At 41.9% G+C, this 20115-nt stretch overlaps 1 protein-coding gene across 2 annotated transcripts in view; it reads left to right on the top strand.

Moving 5' to 3' along the window:
* LOC135523393 (dual specificity mitogen-activated protein kinase kinase 6) overlaps positions 1-20115 on the top strand; it is a 65334-nt gene that overhangs the window by 23921 nt on the left and 21298 nt on the right. For both annotated transcript variants that reach the window (XM_064950035.1, XM_064950033.1), the window contains exons 2-6: positions 1570-1636; positions 8043-8091; positions 9466-9579; positions 9988-10107; positions 12260-12376. In XM_064950035.1, coding sequence (XP_064806107.1) covers positions 9541-9579; positions 9988-10107; positions 12260-12376 — 276 coding nt within the window. In that variant the 5' untranslated portion in view covers positions 1570-1636; positions 8043-8091; positions 9466-9540. The remainder of the gene's footprint in view (positions 1-1569; positions 1637-8042; positions 8092-9465; positions 9580-9987; positions 10108-12259; positions 12377-20115) is intronic.

The raw sequence follows: 20115 nt of genomic DNA, 5'->3' as shown, positions 1-20115 counted from the left end.
TGTGTTAATACGTGTGGGAGGGGCCCAAAGTGACATTTTGGTGCAACAAAGGTGCTTTGGAAAGTGGAAATCCTGAGGTATTGAGAGGCCATGGTGACAGTACAGTAGAGAGGCTGTATACAGTAGAGAGGCTGTATACAGTAGAGAGGCTATTGAGAGGCCATGGTGACAGTACAGTGGTGCAGAGAGATGGTGGCGGCACGCTGGACTGTGTGTGTCTGTGTGGTTTCCATCAGTATGTTTTTACATTTTTTTTTTGTGTGTGTGACGGAATGAATGTTTTCCAGTTAATGGGGATCCTAATAAAATAGAAAATAGCACTTTCTTAAAAAATGTAAATAATTCTAGTTGAGTGAGTTTATTGAGTGAGTATATTTATCATGGCTTACTAGAACTGCACCTGCAGTACATCATAGCACAGACGTTGCATTGTCAGGTATGTTTACCATCAAGTACTGCTGTGTGTGTGTGTGTGTGTGTGTGTGTGAGTGTGAGTGTGTGAGTGTGAGTGTGAGTGTGTGAGTGAGTGTGAGTGTGTGAGTGTGAGTGTGAGTGTGTGAGTGAGTGTGTGTGAGTGTGTGAGTGTGTGAGTGTGTGTGTGTGTGTGTGCGTGCAATGTGCATAGCATTCTCACAAATACTTACGGTGTGTTCAGTTACTTGAAACAGTTCCTCACGCTCCCAAACATTCCGATCAAGCCAAAAGAAAACAATAGGCAATATGCTTCCTCCCTCCTCCTGGGAGGAATGAGTATACTCCCTCCACTTTAAAGATCTATGTACTTACTAGGTGACGCCACCACCGCCCATAGCCAGGTGGTGGGCGTCACCTAGTAAGTATGTAGATCTTAGTCTGGGCGTGTCTGTGTTGCTCTGCTGTGTGAGTGAGCAGGATTAAAAATGCTATTTGAGATCTTTTTGAATATATTGAGCGTTTGCTTTAGTCTGCCTGGAGTACCAGGTGGGCGTGGTTTCCACTTGTGGGATTTTCTATTGGTTCTGTGGCAAGCTCTGTCAAGCGCAGCTAAAGTCCATGACATGATTTTGAAATAGTACTTGAACCCAGGTCTGTGTGGAAGCACTGGCTGCTGTGAACCAGCCAGGGGAGGTGTGATCCAGATGCTCTGGTGAACCACACACACACACACACACTCTTTGTCGGCGACGGCAACCTGTCACTCACACCCTCAGGAGTGTCCGTAATGCCCTGTGGCATGGAGCCGTTCAACCTTCCACTGGTTCAGCGCTGTACCTCCCGGATGTAGAGAGCTCTAACTCACGTTGCTTCAACGCTGCAGACATATCTCCTCTCGCTGCTCGTAATCGCAGCGGCCTGTTACATTCAATTAGGTTCTGGAGTTACTCACCGCATCCAACCGTAAGTGTCTGACGGGCTGCTGGACTCAGGCCCTGGAAATACACTGAGACATCTGAGATGACTAGAAGTAACATTTTAAAAACTCCATTTTTACAATTTGTTGAATGTGAATTGCTGTCTTCAGGTGTATGTGTTGGTGTATAATTGTATTGTTCTACCAGTTGTTCACTACTGCCATTTCTCTCCTTTCAGGTAAGAGGAAGCCTGGGCTCAAGCTCTCCAAGGAAGTGTTTGAGCAGCCTCCTGCTGCTGCTGCTACGTAAGGCTTTCACTCTTTAATATCTTCTTTACATCTTTACATTTACATCTTGACATGTACATCTTTACATCTTGACATTTACATCTTTACATTTACATCTTTACATATTTACATCTTGACAATTACATCTTTACATCTTGACATTTACATCTTTACATTTACATCTTTACATATTTACATCTTGACATTTACGTCTTTACATTTAACTCTTTACATCTTTACATTTACATATTTACATTTGCATCTTTACATCTTTACATTTACATATTTACATTTGCATCTTTACATCTTTGCCTTCAGAGCGTATTCATACCCCCTGACTTATTCCACATTGTGTTGTTTTACAGCCTGAATTTACATTTTTTATTAAATATAGAGTACCAGTCAAAAAGTTTGGATACACCTACTCATTCCAGAGTTTTTCTTTATTTTGACTATTCTCTACATTGTAGAATAATAGTTAAGACCTCAAAACTATGAAATAACACATATGGAATCATGTAGTGACCAAAGAAAGTGTTAAAACAAATTCAAAATATATTTTATTTGAGATTCTTCAAAGTAACCACCCTTTGCCATGATGAGTGTCGTGTTGTTTTCTATGCCGGATTAAGTGATATGACATGCTATTCTATAAAATCCTTTCTCTGTAATTAATATTACCTTATTGAGCTAATCATGTAAATGTAATTAACTAGAAAGTCGGGGCACCCCAAAATAATATTTATAGAGCTGTTATCTTCTGAATAAACTCTTAAAGAGCGGGTAATATTTTACATCAATAGCAGTCAATATTAATCGTCACCTTATTTCAGTATCATCTGAAAGTTGTAAATTCTTGGTTATCTGCACGAACCCTGGCTAACAAGTTGAATCAGCAATACAAAATTGGGTTTAATTATTTATTTACTAAATACCTAACTAATCACACAGAGTTACATAGACACAGAATAAATTATACCTTGATTACAAATTATGTCAAAGGAAAACATCCCTAGCGGACGGAACAGATATGACAGCTTGATTACACAAAAGAAAAGGGGTCTGGGTTTGAGTGAAAGAACGGGAAGACTGAAGAACAAAGGGACATCGTTTTTTCGCTATCGTAAATACAGGATCATATGCATTCTTAATTACCGACCATTTGGAAAAAGAAAATGCAATGAATATTTACTCTGAGCTGTCTTCAATAGGTTAGTGGTAGATGGAAGGCTAGATTGGCTTTGCTGTGTAGGCGTCACGTGTCCTTCTAACGTCAAGGCCGTCGCCTTAATTTCCCCGGAACAGGAAGTTATATTGTCGCCAGGGCTTTATATAGGAAGGGAGAGGAGGGCGTGTTTCATAGTTTATAACCAATGTCTCTTCACGTGGGCTGGCCACTGAGTCGGGCCTAATTCACTCATGAAAACCCAATTCTCACATCTTAGAAGCTAAAATTACATTTAATATTTTCATAAATAATTTCATATTAAAACATTTAAATTGCACAACAATTCCATGTGAATCTGATAACAAATGTGTAGACATTATACTGTATCATTGATGAGAATGTCTCAGATGACAACTGAACTGACATCATATTCATTAAGTACCAATGTATATGTTCAACTGGTTGGATTACCAAAATATGGTTCATTTCCCCCCACCTTCTGATGTTCCCAGAATCTCTATGTTAACCAAGGGATTTTCAAAAGTCACATCAGTAGGGTAGAGAGAGGAAAAAAGGGGGGAGAAATATTTATGACTGTTATAACCTACCCCCGGGCCAGCGTCATGACAACAGCTTTGCACACTCTTGGCATTTTCTCAACCAGCTTCACCTGGAATGCTTTTAAAAAGGGAATTAACTTCCCAGAGTTTGGTGGAAAGCAGATTGAACCAGGTTTTCCTTTAAGATTTTGCCTGTGCTTATCTCCATTCTGTTTATTTTTTTTATCCTGAAAAACTCCCCATTCCTTAACGATTACAAGCATACCCATAACATGATGCATCCACCACTATGCTTAGAAATATGGAGAGTGGTACTCAGTGATATGTTACGTTGGATTTTCCCCAAACATAACACTGTATTCAAGACAATTTGTTGTTTTTGCAGTATTCATTTAGTGCCTTGTTGCAAACAGGATGTATTATATTTTGAAATATTTGTATTATGTACAGGCTTCCTTCTTTTCACTCTGTCAATTAGAGTAACTACAACGTTGTTGATCCATCCTCAGTTTGCTCCTGTCTCAGCCATTAAACTCTGTGACTGGCCTGGTTTGTGGTTTCTTTCCTCTCCGGTAACTGAGTTAGGAAGGACGCATGTATATTTATAGTAACTGGTTGTATTGATACACCATCCAAAGTTTGTTTAATACTTGCACCATGCTCAAAGGGGTATTTAATGTCTGCTATTTTCTTCTTCATTTTTACCCATCTACCAATACGTTGGTGCCCTTTGCGAGCATGCATTGTAAAACCTCCCTGGACTTTGGTTGAATCTGTTTTGAAATTCACTGCTCGACTGAGAGACCTTTTTCAATTATCTGTATGTGTAAAATATAGAGATGAGGTAGTCATTAAATAATTATATTTAAACACTTATTGCACAGAGTGAGTCCATGTGACTTTTTAAGCACATTTGTACTCATCTACTATTTAGGCCATAACAAAGGGGTTCAATACTTATTGACTTCAGCTTTTCATTTTTTTTATTAATTTGTCCCCCCCCCCCCACCCCAAAAAAAGAAGAGATGTATGACATCATTCCCCTTTGACATTATGGAGTATTGTGTGTAGGCCAGAGACGCAACATCTCACTATGTTCAAGGCCTGTGAATACTTTCTGAAGGCACTGTATATCACAGCTCTTCGTATTACAACGACACCTCATCATTCACCTTGTGTAATTACAAAATCACCTCCAACACAATACAAGTACAATCCAGTCACTAAAGTAGAAATGGTACATGTATTTGTACCAAACCATTCAGTACAGGAACCACGCTTTGGTCTGCACTGTGAACCCAAATGAATAAATCACTAGGCCGAGTGTAATGATGTTCTTCTGTTGAAGGAGTAGCGGGCCAAAATGCAGCGTGGCGGTTACTCATGTTTAATGTTGGAAAATGACTTGACATGAAAATACTGGAATGTACAAAAACAACCGACGGAAACGTGAAAAAACTATACAGCCTGTCTAGTGAAACTAAACACAGAGACAGGAACAATCACCCACGAAACACTCAAAGAATATGGCTGCCTAAATATGGTTCCCAATCAGAGACAACGATAATCACCTGACTCTGACTGAGAAACGCCTCAGGCAGCCATAGACTACACTTTACACCCCACAAAACCCCAAGACAAAAACACACCACAATAACCCATGTCACACCCTGGCCTGACCGAATAAATGAAGATAAACATAATACATTTTGACCAGGGCGTGACACCGAGAGGCTGTGCCTACACTGTGTTGTATGGCTCTTTAGTAAATCTGAGCTGACAAAACTTTGTATGCTATTCTGTTAAAACAACTAGAGCCTATGCTCACATTGTGATCAAGATTCAAATCTTAATTGCCACATTTCAGACAGTCATTTTGTGAGGCGCAGCCGGGAACCGGTTCTGTACGATGAGTGTTCAGTGAATAATCCATATAAACCAATAAACTCCATGATCATTTAAAAATCTCCAGCTTGGGAACATTTTGGTTTCCCAGTAGAAGAGTTAGTAGGAAATCAACTAAATATATTGAATTTATGGGATAATTAATAGATTTTTCCCTAAGATGATAAGAGATGTTAATAAAATGCGTCAGTGATTTGTATTTTCCTTCAACTTCCTGAAGACCCATTGGGAGCGGGAATGCGTCCATCTTTGTTTTCGTGTTTGTCCGCCACCATGTAGACGTCAGCATGATGCTAATAATATGATGTCATGATAAGACATGCTACCTATTCTGGTAGATGGAAAGCCTTTCTCAAAAACCTTTTCATTTTAAATGTTAACTATACAAAGTAGACTATGGATATCTGGCAGAATGATATCACGATTATTTGCATCAATCCCGTGGTGATTTTGTTCGGCAAACTCTGCAATCACATGTACGCTATAGAAGCACAACTAACCAAGGATCTTGCTGATGGGCGCATTAATTAAAGTTGCACTATGTAGAAATCGCTCCGCCATTTCCTGGATCTAAAACTCTTAATAGTTTGCCTAATTTCAGTTTGTGACAAAATAAACTAGGATAGTGTAGAGAATCATTTTACCATCTAAACCGCTGTGAAATATATTTTCCATAACCAAAAATATTGTTGTACCACCCCCCAAAAAACTACAGTAACTGTGGCCATTTTATTTTCCCACTGTACCCAGTCTAACCGTGCCCCCCTAAAACCGCAATTACATACCAAACCGCGGGTTTGGTGAACTGTTACACCCCTACCTACTATGGAACAATTCTATTACCATTTTATTATCACTTTGTTACTAGTGTAATTACAAAACTCTTTGCGCACTCTAGTGTCTATTTACCGAGTCGCCTCCATCACCTAATCCGCCCGCTATCGTGCTGTAACACAGGTGGTGTCAGTGGACTTGGAGCCTATATTGACTGTGGGCACAGAACCCCTTTTACTAGCCTCAGATTCATGTTGAATCCAGTCTTCCACTGTTGGTAGCCATCGTAATTCTTTGGGATGAAGTGAAACTGAAGCTCAAGGGATTTCCCTGAGCCATTCTGCCCCAAGCGGTCCAACTTTTTTCCCCCAATAGACCAAACATGCCTACCGTTAAACCGTGTACCCTGCTCATGCCTACCGTTAAACCGTGTACCCTGCTCATGCCTACCATTAAACCATGTACCCTGCTCATGCCTACCGTTAAACCGTGTACCCTGCTCATGCCTACCGTTAAACCGTGTACCCTGCTCATGCCTACCGTTAAACCGTGTACCCTACTCATGTCTACCGTTAAACCGTGTACCCTGCTCATGCCTACCGTTAAACCGTGTACCCTGCTCATGCCTACCATTAAACCGTGTACCCTGCTCATGTCTACCGTTAAACCGTGTACCCTGCTCATGCCTACCGTTAAACCGTGTACCCTGCTCATGCCTACCGTTAAACCGTGTACCCTGCTCATGCCTACCGTTAAACCGTGTACCCTGCTCATGCCTACCGTTAAACCGTGTACCCTGCTCATGCCTACCGTTAAACCGTGTACCCTACTCATGTCTACCTTTAAACCGTGTACCCTGCTCATGCCTACCGTTAAACCGTGTACCCTGCTCATGCCTACCGTTAAACCGTGTACCCTGCTCATGCCTACCGTTAAACCGTGTACCCTGCTCATGCCTACCGTTAAACCGTGTACCCTGCTCATGCCTACCGTTAAACCGTGTACCCTACTCATGTCTACTGTTAAACCGTGTACCCTGCTCATGCCTACCGTTAAACCGTGTACCCTACTCATGTCTACCTTTAAACCGTGTACCCTGCTCATGCCTACCGTTAAACCGTGTACCCTGCTCATGCCTACCGTTAAACCGTGTACCCTGCTCATGCCTACCGTTAAACCGTGTACCCTGCTCATGCCTACCGTTAAACCGTGTACCCTGCTCATGCCTACCGTTAAACCGTGTACCCTACTCATGTCTACCGTTAAACCGTGTACCCTGCTCATGCCTACCGTTAAACCGTGTACCCTGCTCATGCCTACCATTAAACCGTGTACCCTACTCATGCCTACCATTAAACCGTGTACCCTGCTCATGCCTACCATTAAACCGTGTACCCTGCTCATGCCTACCATTAAACCGTGTACCCTGCTCATGCCTACCATTAAACCGTGTACCCTGCTCTTGACGTCAAAGCCGTAATGTATTGTTTGTTGGTATGAGTTTATGATACATGTAAATCCATATTTATAAACTTATGCATAAAGACTGTTTATTTATAATTTTTTAGATGGAATATCACCAATCTACGGCGTTAAATTTATGGACATATATTGCGCAACCTTCTCTTTTTAAAATAAAGTGTTATCCTGTTTTGCTATGAGGCATTTTAATACGGATATGAGGATTAATCAACATGATGATCCTAAAGCTGTCACTGACGGCTCCGTTTCCTCCCAATAAGGAGAGAGGAGGCCAGTTAGAGATTACCGTTTGGATGTGTACACCGATAAGTGGTTCACAAACTGATGTCTTTGGCGCAATGTGCCATTGAATATTGTTCATAGCATCATTTCAGTGTCATGATGATAACTCAAGACGTACACTGTTTCTTACATTAACGTCTACATGTAGTTTTTTTCCACCCAGAACATTTTGAAATCTTAATGAATTAATGCATGCAGTTTTATGTACATAAAGTTTGTTTTTTATCTTAACAACTGTTTGACTACTTTACAGACCCCCAAGAGATTTGGATTCGAAAGCTTGTGTGACCATTGGAGAGAAGGTACTACTTACCACATCTTATTCATGTTCACTGAACTGTTCAGTGTGGTTTACTCTCTCACATTCTTCTTACCTTTCATTACCACTATGTTTCTTCCCCACACGTTCCTCCGACGAAACCTTTATTTAAAACTGAAGCACAAACTTCGGGTTTGACATCTGGGTGCAGTTGTTGTAACCTTATAATAATTTCTAAAAACTATAAAATAATTTCTAAAAACTATAAAATAATTATCAAACAGAGTGGACTGTGTTTTGTAAACTTAACGCTTTGCCAAAGTTGTAAAAAAAAAAAAATTGGCGTTGTTTATAAGGAGTGCAATGGCGAATTGAGTTAATACACACGTGAACTTCAGAGTAGGCGTTCCCTAATGAACGGGCCAATAGGATCTCACCAGCTCGTGCTTGACTCTGCCCACCTGCTTGCTTGCTCTGCCCACTATGATTCATATGCATCGATCTTGGGTTAGTTATAAAAGATCTTTGCTGTCGGGCTGCTTTTACCGTCCTCTTCTTTCTTGTCCCACTGTGCCGACTGGTATGACGGTTTTTGCGTCCCTCAGTCTGAACGCAGCATGAGGTTTAGTAAGATTCTCTCTTGTGCTTTGGATACAGAAAGATGAAAGCTTGGCTCAGTAAAGGGTCTGTGAGCCCAATATATAACGCCCTAGCAAACATTACGACTCGGATTGAATACTTCTGATTGGCAGACTGGAATGTGTTTATCTTCCTGACGGGCAGTAAAAGTATTTATTTTAAAAACTTATCAAATTTGTGGAATTTTTCATTGGTAAAAATGCTGCCTTTTTGTCCTCTTATAATTTATCCTGAAGTCAAGGTCGGAGCAACCATTGATTTAGTTGTTGTATGAAGTGAGAAAAGGACAGAAGTTCCCATTCTTTACTGCAACCAGTAGTTTAGATGAAAAAGGGGTAATTTGCCGGTGTCTTTCGACGCAGCCCTCTTACCATGTCCAATGCTTTCCCTGTTGATTAGAAACTACTGGTTAGATTAGTTACTTAAACAAAGACATAGCTCCGAGCCACTCTCAGACAAAGAGGAGTACCCCCCCCCCCCCGGTCAGAATGACACTGTTGTTGGGAGATTAGACCTAGTTTTTCTTTTGTGCTTTTCGCTTTCTGTTATTGTTTTGTTTTCACGAGATGAGGATTGGTTAAAAAAAACAAAAAAAAAAAAAAACAAGGAACTCGAGTGACTCATCTTTTTTACCCTGCTCAATTTGTGTTCAGTGATTACATCAAGGGAGGGAGATACATGTTCTTTCTTCCTTATTACATCGTGTCACCCATTCATGTTTGATCTGTCACTGTCGAGCCTGACACGCATCTCTCCCCGCTCTGCCGGTGCTGAGCAGAACTTTGTGGTGAAGGCAGATGACCTGGAGCAGATTGGCGAGCTGGGGAGAGGGGCGTACGGCGTGGTGGACAAGATGAGGCACATGCCCAGTGGCCTGATCATGGCAGTCAAGGTATGAGAGATTTGATGCTGTAACTGATCTCTTTAAGGGGATCTATAGGGCTACGTTTACACAGGCAGCCCAATTCTGATATTTTGCCTAGTTATTGGCAAATGAGCTAATATGATAGGTCAAAAGACCTATTAGTGGAAAAATATCAGAATTAGGCTGCATGTGTAAACGCGGCCTTAGTCAGGTTACTATAGCTAAGCACTTTGGCTTTATTTACACAGGAAGGACAATTCTGGTCTTTTTCCCCCACTATTTGGTCTTTTGACCAATCAGATCAACTCTTATGCCAACAATTGTCTCACGAGATCAGAATTGGGCTGCCTGTTGCAAACAGCCGTGGTGACAGCCTGTTGATGTAATACGTAGGTTGGCTGGATGGATTTGATGTCCTTTTCCCTCCCACCCTAGAGGATCCGTGCCACAGTGAACACCCAGGAACAGAAGAGACTGTTGATGGACTTGGACATCTCTATGAGGACAGTAGACTGCTTCTACACAGTCACCTTCTACGGCGCACTCTTCAGAGAGGTAGCCAGCTTCTTTATAAAAATACTTGAAAAAGTAAATAAAAAACAGTTAAATAATAATACTTATATCTTGTAGTGTTTTTTTCTAAAGTCCAAAAGCCTCTTTACAATAGACAATCTTTCGGTGGAGTGTATTAATTGTGTTTTTGGATCCCCGTCACACCAGCTACTCCTCTTTGGTTTCCTCTACTGCTGGTCGTGTTCATGACTATGTTAAACATAGGCTTCCTACAATGTCCTTCCAGAGATGTCGGAGGACAGAGCCTTGTAAAGATGCTGTCAACCATATCGGTGCCCGTACACTTTACAGTGAAGTGCAACAGTTTTTGTATATTTTCCAAACTAGTTGGTTATTTGTTACCCAGTAGGCACCTGCAATTTACAAAGAGTAGGATAAATGCTACTTTTCAAGCCTCCCACCAAATTAATTAGAATTTTGAATAATTTAGTCCATGCCATTTTTGACTTAAGTGCAAAACCTTAATTTCAGTTTTGATCAGCTGTATATCAAATAAAATGTTTTTTAAAATTTTAATTGCAACTTATTTTTAGAAGTAATTGTGAATCATGCATGGGTGCCTATATATTTGACTGCATATTGTATGTTCAGAGAGGCAGTTATTTAGCAACTAACTTAGTCCTCTTCATTTCTACACTATATACAAAAATATGTGGACACCCAATCAAATGAGTGGATTCTGCTATTTCAGCCACACCTGTTGCTGACCGGTGTATAAATTCGAGCACATTAGCCATGCAATCTCCATAGACAAACATTGGAAGTAGAACGGCCGTACTGAAGAGCACATTGACTTTCAACGTGGCACTGTCATAGGATGCCACCTTTTTAAAACAAGTCAGTTCATCAAATTTCTGCCCTGCTAGAGCTGCCCCGGTCAACTGTAAGTGCCGTTATTATGAAGTGGAAACGTCGAGGAGCAACAATGTCTCAACTGAGAAGTGGTAGGCCACACAAGCTCACAGAACGAGGCCGCTTGCAACACTCGCTACCGAGTTCCAAACTGCCTCTGGAGGCAACAAACCTAAGATCACCAAGTGCAATGCCAAACATCGGCTGTAGTGGCGTAAAGCTCCCCGCCATTGGACTCTGGAGAGATGAATCACGCTTCACTATCTGGCAGTCCAACAGACGAATCTGGGTTTGGTGGATGCCAGGAGAACACTACCTGCTCCAATGCATATGTAAAGTTGGTGGAGGAGGAATAATGGTCTGGGGCTGTTTTTCATGGTTTAGGCTAGGCTCCTTAGTTCCAGTGAATGGAAATCTTAACGCTACAGCATACAATGACATTCTAGACGATTCTGTTCTTCCAACTTTGTGGCAACAGTTTGGGGAAGGCCCTTTCCTGTTGCAGCATGACAATGCCCCCATGAAAAGTGAGGTCCATACTGAAATGGTTTGTCGAGATCGGTGTGGAAGAACTTGACTGGCCTGCACAGAGCCCTGACCTCAACCCCACCAAACTTCTTTGGGATGAATTGGGACGCGGACTGCAAGCCAGGCCTAATTTCCAGGCCCAATTTCCCAACATCAGTGCCGACCTGGATAATGCTCTTGTGGCTGAATGGAAGCAAGTTCCCCCTGCAATGTTCCAGAAGAGTGGAGGCTGTTATAGCAGCAAAGGGGCAGGGTCCAACTCCATATTAATGGAATGAGATGTTCAACTAGCGGGTGTCCACATACTTTTGGTCATGTGGAATGTACGACTTTGTGATTTACACGTGACACTACTGTAGGACTGGGCTGCCATCCAGACACAGGTACCATGTCCCCTTTTTCCCTCACGTAGAGAAGTCAGATGACAGAGCGATGTATGTTGTAGTCAAGACAAACAAATAAAGAATTCCTGATCTTGCCGGATGTAATTAGCGACCACTCGTAGAGAAGAGAGCGTTCCACAGGAAATCCATCTGCAGCGGAACACATTGGGAAAAAGCTCCTTCCTGTTAGCCAATCTGTGTGTCTGGAATGTGGTTCTGTTTTTCCAATCGTTCCCTCTACCGCTTTCTCCATAGCCCCCCTTTTCCGTTCCCACCACCCCCTTCTCCATTTCAGTACCCCCACCCCACCTCCCGTAAGCCGTAAACTCTCACCCCAATCTGACCTTCTCATGTTGTACCTGTGTTCCCAGGGTGATGTGTGGATCTGTATGGAGCTGATGGACACCTCTCTGGATAAGTTCTATAAGCAGGTGATAGAAAAAGGCATGACCATCCCTGAAGACATCCTGGGAAAGATGGCCGTCTCGGTGAGTAGGACTACTTCCTCACTTCCTTTCCTCGAGTAAATAGGACTATCTATGTCACATCGTTCAGAGACCAAGCGGGATATTACATGTGTTCTGTAGGACTGGGTTTCCGTTAGCCGGTAATTGCCGGCTTTGGGATATTTTTTTTAAATAAATGAAAAGCTGATCAATAAAATTGTCGCCCGGCCAAATTGTCCAGTGGTGTCCAGCTGCTGAGGAGAGAGAGAGAACGCGAGAGAGGAGCCTTGGCCTAGGCTACTGTTGATCGTGAAGATGGAGGCCTTTTTTAATTTGAAGTATAACAAAAGTATTAAAATAAAAGTTAGCATATGCCTACAGTGAAAAGCCTACAAGGCAGGGCTCCAGACTGTGACGATTTTAGTCGCAGATGGGGAGAGGATGTTCTCAGCTTTCTGTAGGTACATTTTCATTAACCTATTGGATACGGGGGTCACTAGCCTTTAAGGTAATTGCTGCAATATAGCCTGTTCAGGTTTAAACCAATTCACAAGTCTTCTGTTTCATTCTGTTCAGCCATTTTCTGTGGCCAAATGAAGTTCCAACTGTAATGTTATGTTTGACACAGTATAATAGCCTGCTCATTTTCCCTATAAACAATTGCTTGACTTAACTTTGTTAGGATAATATCAAAAGTAAGAAGCGTTAAGGTTTGGTGTGGCTATTAGCCTATTATACTGCAGGCCTATGATACAAAGGCAATGCGCACCTGTCACGCCTTGGTCTTAGTATTTTGTGTTTTCGTTAATTAGTTGGTCAGGCAAGGGTGTGACATGGGTTTATGTTGTTGTATTTCGTAGTGGGTTTTTTTAGTTATTGGGATTGCGGCTGAGTAGGGGTGTTGCATGGGTTTCACTTTGTATTAGCCTGGGTTAGCCTGGGTTAGCCTGGGTTTCACTTTGTATTTCGTGGGTGATTGTTCCTGTCTCTGTGTAGTGTTCACCAGATAGGCTGTAATATGTTTCATGTTCCGTTTTGTTGTTTTGTAATTGTCTCAGTATTTTCTTGTAATCGTTATTTGTTTCATTAAAAAACATGAGTAACCAACACGCTGCATTTCGGTCCGACTCTCTTGCGACAAACGAAGAACGTCGTTACAGCACTGGCCCACAAACTGACAGGTGAACTGGAGGAAGCACCGAATTTACTCCTATAAATCTAACAATATAATTCTCATCTTTATAAAAAATATTCTAATTGAAAATGAATGAATTAGCCTCCTGTAAACTTACACAAGTATTCACCCCACTTAGACTTTCCACATGTTATTGTGTAAATTAAATGCTAAAAATACCAATTTATACTTTTCAATTCCAGGTTAACACAATATATACTTAAAACCTTGGAGGTGCAAATATGTTTGACACCAAAGTGTGAATAATAACATTTGAAAAAAAGTGTTGGTTGCATTAGTGTCCGGCCCCCTGTTTCAATACTTGGTAGAAGCATCTTTGGCAGCGATTACAGCTGTGAGTCTTTGGGTAAGTCTATCAGCTTTGCACATCTGGATACTGCAATATTTGGTCTATTCTTAACAAAATTGCTCAAGCTCGGTTTAGTTGTATGGGCACCGTTGGTGAACAGCAATTTGTCAGACTCTCAATTGGATTGAGGTTTGGGCATTGACTGAGCTATTCAAAGACATTCAGGTTGTTGTTTTTAAACCACTGCAGTGTAGCTTTGGCTGTGTGTTTAGGGTCATTGTCCTGCTAGAAGGTGAACCTTCGCCCCAGTCGCAGGTCTCTTGCTGGACGGTGAACCTCCGCCCTAGTTGCAGGTCTCTTGCTGGAAGGTGAACCTCCGCCCCAGTCGCAGGTCTCTTGCTGGAAGGTGAACCTCCACCCCAGTCGCAGGTCTCTTGCAGACTGAAACAGGTTTTCCTCTGGAATTTCCCTGGATTTGGCCTCAAACCTGATCAGTTTCCCAGTCCCTGCCGATGAAAAGCATCCCCATAACATGATGCTGCCACCACGCTTCAACATGGGGATGGTGTTCAGGGCGATAAGCAGTCTTGGCTTTGACCAGAGAACTTTTTTCCACGTTTGCTATGTCTCCCACATGTCTTTTGTCAAAAATAGATATATTTTTTTACAGCAATGGCTTTATTCTCACCACTCTTCTAAAAAGCCCAGGTAATAGTTGTCCCATGTACAGTTTTTCCCCATTTCAGCTGTGGATCTCTCCAGCTCCTTCAGAGTTGCCTCTTGGTTGTTTCTCTGACGAATGCCCTCCTTACCCGGTCACTGAGTTTTGGTGCAGAGCCTTCTCTAGGCAGTCACAGTTGTGCCATATTCTTTCCATGTTTTTAAATAATGGATTTAACGGTGTGGATGTTCAAAGTTTGGGATATATTTTTTTAGAACCTGACCCTGATTGGTGCTTCTCCAGAACTTCTGACTTGTTTTGAGCTTCATGCTGATTAGGTTCTCTAACAAACAGGTGTTTTTAATGAGATCATGTGACTAACTACACACAGGTGGACTCCATTCAACTAATTATTTGACTTCTGAAGGCCACCCTTTGCCTTGATGACAGTTATACATTCTCTAAACCAGCTTCACCGGGAATGCTTTTCCAACAGTCTTGAAGGAGTTCACACATATGCTGTGCTTGTTGGCTGCTTTTCTTTCACTCTGCGGTCCAACTCATCTCAATTTGGTTGAGGTCAGGTGATTGTGGAGGCCAGGTCATCTGATCCAGCACTCCATCACTCTCCTTCTTGGTCAAGTAGCCACTTTACAGCCTGGAGGTGTGTTGGGTCATTGTCCTGTTGATAAACAAATGATAGTCCCTCTAACAAACCGGCTGTGCGCCACCGTGCATACATTTATTTAGTCCCCCACCACCAAACGCGATCACGACATGCAGGTTAAAATATCAAAACAAAATCTGAATGAATTATATTAACTTGTCTGGGAAAGCGGAACCCCTCGCCAACAGCCAATGAAGTTGCAGTGCGCCAAATTCAATCAACAGAAATCTCATAATTCTAATTTCTCAAACATACAATTATTAGACACCATTTTAAAGAAACTTCTCGTTAATCCAACCACAGTGTCCGATATCCAAAATACTTTTCGGAGAAAGCAGAACAAACATATCATTATGTTAGCTCAGCAACTAGTCACAGAAAGCATACAGCCATTTTCCAACCAAAGAGAGGAGTCACAAAAAGCAGAAATTGAGAAAATGAATCACTAACCTTTGATATTCTTTATCAGATGACATTCCCGGGACAAAATGTTACACAATACATATATGTTTATATCCAAAAACCTCATTCACTTACCTTTGATATCTTCATCAGAATGCACTCCCAGGAATCTCAGTTCCACAATAAATGTTTGATTTGGTAGGTAAAGTTCATCATTATGTCCAAATACCTCCTTTTTGTTTGCGCGTTTAGCACAGTCATCCTAATTGACTCCAAAATGGTGCACGATTACTAGGTGCGGACAAAGTCAAAGTTCCGTTACAGTCCGTAGAAACATGTCAAACAAAGTATAGAATCAATCTTTAGGATGTTTAACATAAATCTTCAATAATGTTCCAACCGGAGAATTCCTTTGTCTTCAGAAATGCAATGGAACTCAAGCTAACTCACGTGAACGAGCAAGGTCAGCTCATGGGAGAGACCTTACTCAATTCTCTCTCATTCACCCCCACTTCACAGTAGAAGCATCAAACAAGGTTCTAAAGACTCATCTAGTGGAAGCCTTAGGAAGTGCAATATGACCCCATAGACACTGTATTTGATAGGCCAAGAGTTGAAAAACTACAAACTTCAGATTTCCCACTTCCTGGTTGGATTTTTCTCAGGTTTTCACCTGCCAAATGCGTTCTGTCATACTCGCACAGACAGTTTTAGAAACTTGTGTTTTCTATCCAAATCTACTAATAATATGCATATATTAGCAACTGGGACTGAGTAGCAAGCATTTTACTCTGGGCATGCTTTTCATCCAAATGTGAAAATGCTGCCCCCTATCCCGAACAGGTTAATTTGGGGACAGGTCAAAAAGCATTGAACATTTATGGCAATTTAGCTAGCTAAGTAGCTTGCACTTACTAATTTGTCCTTTTTACTAGCTTGCTGTTGCTAGCTAATTTGTCCTTGGATATAAAGTTATTTTTTTTACTTGAAATGCAGAAGGTCATCTACGCCGCCAATTAATCCACACAAAACGGTCAACCAAATAATTTCTAGTCATCTCTCCTCCTTCCAGGCCTTTTCTTCTCTGGACTTTATATTGCTATTGGCAACTTGCATAAATTAAGTGCATTACAGCCACTGACTTTGTTCATCTTTCAATCACCCACGTGGGTATAACCAATGAGGAGATGGCACGTGGGTACCTGCTTCTATAAACCAATGAAGAGATGGGAGAGGCAGAACTTGGAGCGCGATCTGCGTCAGAAACAGAACTGACTTCTATTTTAGCCCATGGCAACGCAGACGTCATTGGCGCGCGCAATAATTGAATAACAGATTTCTGAATTTATTTTGCAGCGCAGTCAACCTGTAAGCCCAAACCAGATGGGATGGCATATCGCTGCAAAATGTTGTATCCATGCTGGTTAAGTGTGCCTTGAATTCTAAATAAAGTAGACTGTTTGGGGGTACTTTGCTGGTGACACTATCACACCTCCTCCATAATTCAGTGGGAGCCACACATGCAGAGATCATCCGTTCACCTACTCTGCGTCTCAAAGACACGGCGGTTGGAACCAAAAAGCTCAAATTTGGTCTCAACAGACCAAAGAACAGATTTCCACCAGTCTAATGTCAATTGTATGTGTTTCTTGGCCCATGCAAGTCTCTTATCTGTTACGTACCCCTCTTGGAGGAGGGAACGCAACACCCTGCTACAGCTCAACTCCCGAGGAGTGAAAAAAACAGTATGATCGTAGGTGTGGGAAAGGATGACAGAGGCAGAGAAAAAATACAGTTTACAGGGAATTTATTATTCCTTAACACAGTAATGTGGGGAAAAGGGGCTGGACGGAACCAAAGGAAAAGTTAAGTGTCCCCTCTCCTACCTTACCTGCCTTCCCACTTCTTACCTAACCTTTAGCACCAACTGGTGTGCTAACCAGAATACAGGGTGGTCCGCCCAGGTCTTACCTAGTGTGCATAGACAGATTCAATACTACAGGTTATGTATTCTCGCAGGCCTCTTGCCTAAACACTTCCAAGGTGCGTTCCCCTTCCCCCCCGGGAACAAATGACACAGAATAATTACCAATACTTTAAGTGAACAATTTCAACAACCAAAAACACTAAGTAATATTGGCAGACACATACCTCTGATGGAGCGGCTACAAAATAATATCAACAAAACTTGTACTGACCGCCACAACAACCAACACAGGACATAAAACGACGCTCTCCTCCCAGAGGGAGGAACACTGGCTTTTACCAACTCCTTCTCCAGCTTGATAATTGAAGAGACAGCTGTTTCCACTGATGAGAGGGAGGGGTCAGAGCTCCAATTAGCGATGGGGCCGACCAATCAGCTGCTTAGGGATTCCAGGAAGCCATTTCCTGAAATACACACACATACAAACCCACAGCGCAGAAACTGGGGAGCGTAACAGTGTCCTTTAGTAGTGGTTTCTTTGCAGCAATTCAACCATGAAGGCCTGATTCATGCAGTCTCCTCTGAACAGTTGATGTTGAGATGTATCTGTTCCTTGAACTCTGAAGCATTTATTTGGGCAAATTAAGAAATCATGTGACTAAACTAAATAAAAATAAACTATACTATGAAACAAAGATAAATTATATCAAGACTGATAGTAAAAAGCTTTGGAGCACCTTAAATGAAATTCTGGGGGTAAAAGCAAACTCGGGGCCATCATTCATTGAATCAGATGGCTCATTTATCACAAAGCCCACTAATATCGGCAGCTACTTTAATGACTTTTTCACTGGCAAGATAAGCAAACGTATCGATGGCATGCCAGCAACAAACACTAACACTACACATCCAAGTATATCTGACCAAATGATGGAAGACAAGAATTGTACTTTTGAATTCCTTGAAGTCAGTGTGGAAAAGGTGAAAAGAAATATTGTTGTCTATCAACAATAAGCCACCGGGTTCTGACAATCTTGATGGAAAATTACAGAGGATCATAGCAGACAATCTTCAATTTAAGCCTACTAGAAAGTGTGTGCCCTCAGGCTTGGAAGGAAGCTAATGTTCGCTACCCAAGAATTGTAAAGCCCCTTTACTGGCTCAAATAACCGACCAAACAGCATTTTTACCAACCGTTAGTAAACTTCTGGAAAAAATTAGCACGTCACTTACTCAAATGACTGATGATTGGCTGAGAGATTGACGATACAAAGAGTGTGGGGGCTGTCTTGTTAGACTTCAGTGCAGTTTTTGACATTATTGATCATAGTCTGCTGCTGGAAAAACGTATGTGTTTTGGCTTTACCCCCCCCTCTGCTATGATGTGGATAAAGAGTTACTTGTATAATAGAACAGAAAGGTTGTTATTTTAATGGAAACCTCTCAAACATAATCCAGGTCAAACCAGGAATTCCCCAGGGAAGCTGTTTAGGCCCCTTGCTTTTCTCAGTCTTTACTAGCAACATGCCACTGGCTTTGAGTAAGGCCAGTGTGTAAGGTATGCAGATGACTCAACACTATACACGTCAGTTACTACAGCAACTGACATGACTGCAACACTTAACAAAAAGCTGCTGTTAGTTTCGGGAATGGGTAGCAAGGAATAAGTTAGTCCTAAATATTTCCAAAACTAAAAGCATTGTATTTGGTACAAATCATCCACTAAACACTAAACCTCAAATGCATCTTGTAGTGAATAATGTACAAATTCAGCAAGTTGAGGTGACTAAACTGCTTGGCGTAACCCTGGATTGTAAACTGTCATGGTCAAAACATATTGATACAACAGTAGCTAACATGGGGAGAAGTCTGTCCATAGTAAAGCGTTGCTCTGCCTTCTTCACAACACTTTCAACATAGCAGGTCCTACAGCCCCTGGTTTTGTCGCACCAAACTACTGTTCGGTCGTGTGGTCAGGTTAACATGCATCGGGTGTGACCATCATTTGCCTCATGCAGTGCGACACATCTCATTTGCATAGAGTTGATAAGGCTATTGTGGCCTGTGGAATGTTGTCCACTCCTCTTCAATGACTGTGCGAAGTTACTGGACATTAGCGGGAACTGGAACATGCTATCGTACACGTCTATCCAGAGCAAACCCAAACATGCTCAATGGGTGACGTGTGCAGGCCATGGAAGAACTGGGACATTTTCAGTTTCCAGGAATTGATCCTTGCGACATGGGGCCATGCATTATCAAGCAGAAACATGAGGTGATGAATGGCACGACAATCTCATTAAAATGTCCATCACTGAAATGCAATTGTGTTCGTTGTCCTTAACTTATTCCTGCCCATACCATAACCCCACCACTACTATGGAGCACTCTGTTCACAACGTTGACATCAGTATTCCGCTCACCCACACAACAGCTTCCCGGTACAGTTGAAACTGGGATTCAGCTGTGAAGAGCACACATCTCCAGCGTGCCAGCATTTGCCCACTGAAGTCGGTTACGACGCCGAACTGCAGTCAGGTCAAGACCTTGGTGAGGACGACAAGCACGCAGATAAGCTTCCCTGAGACGGTTTGTGCAGAAATTATTTGGTTGTGCAAACCCACAGTTTCATCAGCTGTC

This window comes from Oncorhynchus masou, chromosome 31 (genome assembly GCF_036934945.1).
Source record: "Oncorhynchus masou masou isolate Uvic2021 chromosome 31, UVic_Omas_1.1, whole genome shotgun sequence".
Taxonomy (NCBI): domain Eukaryota; kingdom Metazoa; phylum Chordata; class Actinopteri; order Salmoniformes; family Salmonidae; genus Oncorhynchus; species Oncorhynchus masou.
The sequence above is the reverse complement of the archived record's forward strand: the minus strand, read 5'-3'. Positions and strand labels throughout refer to the sequence as shown.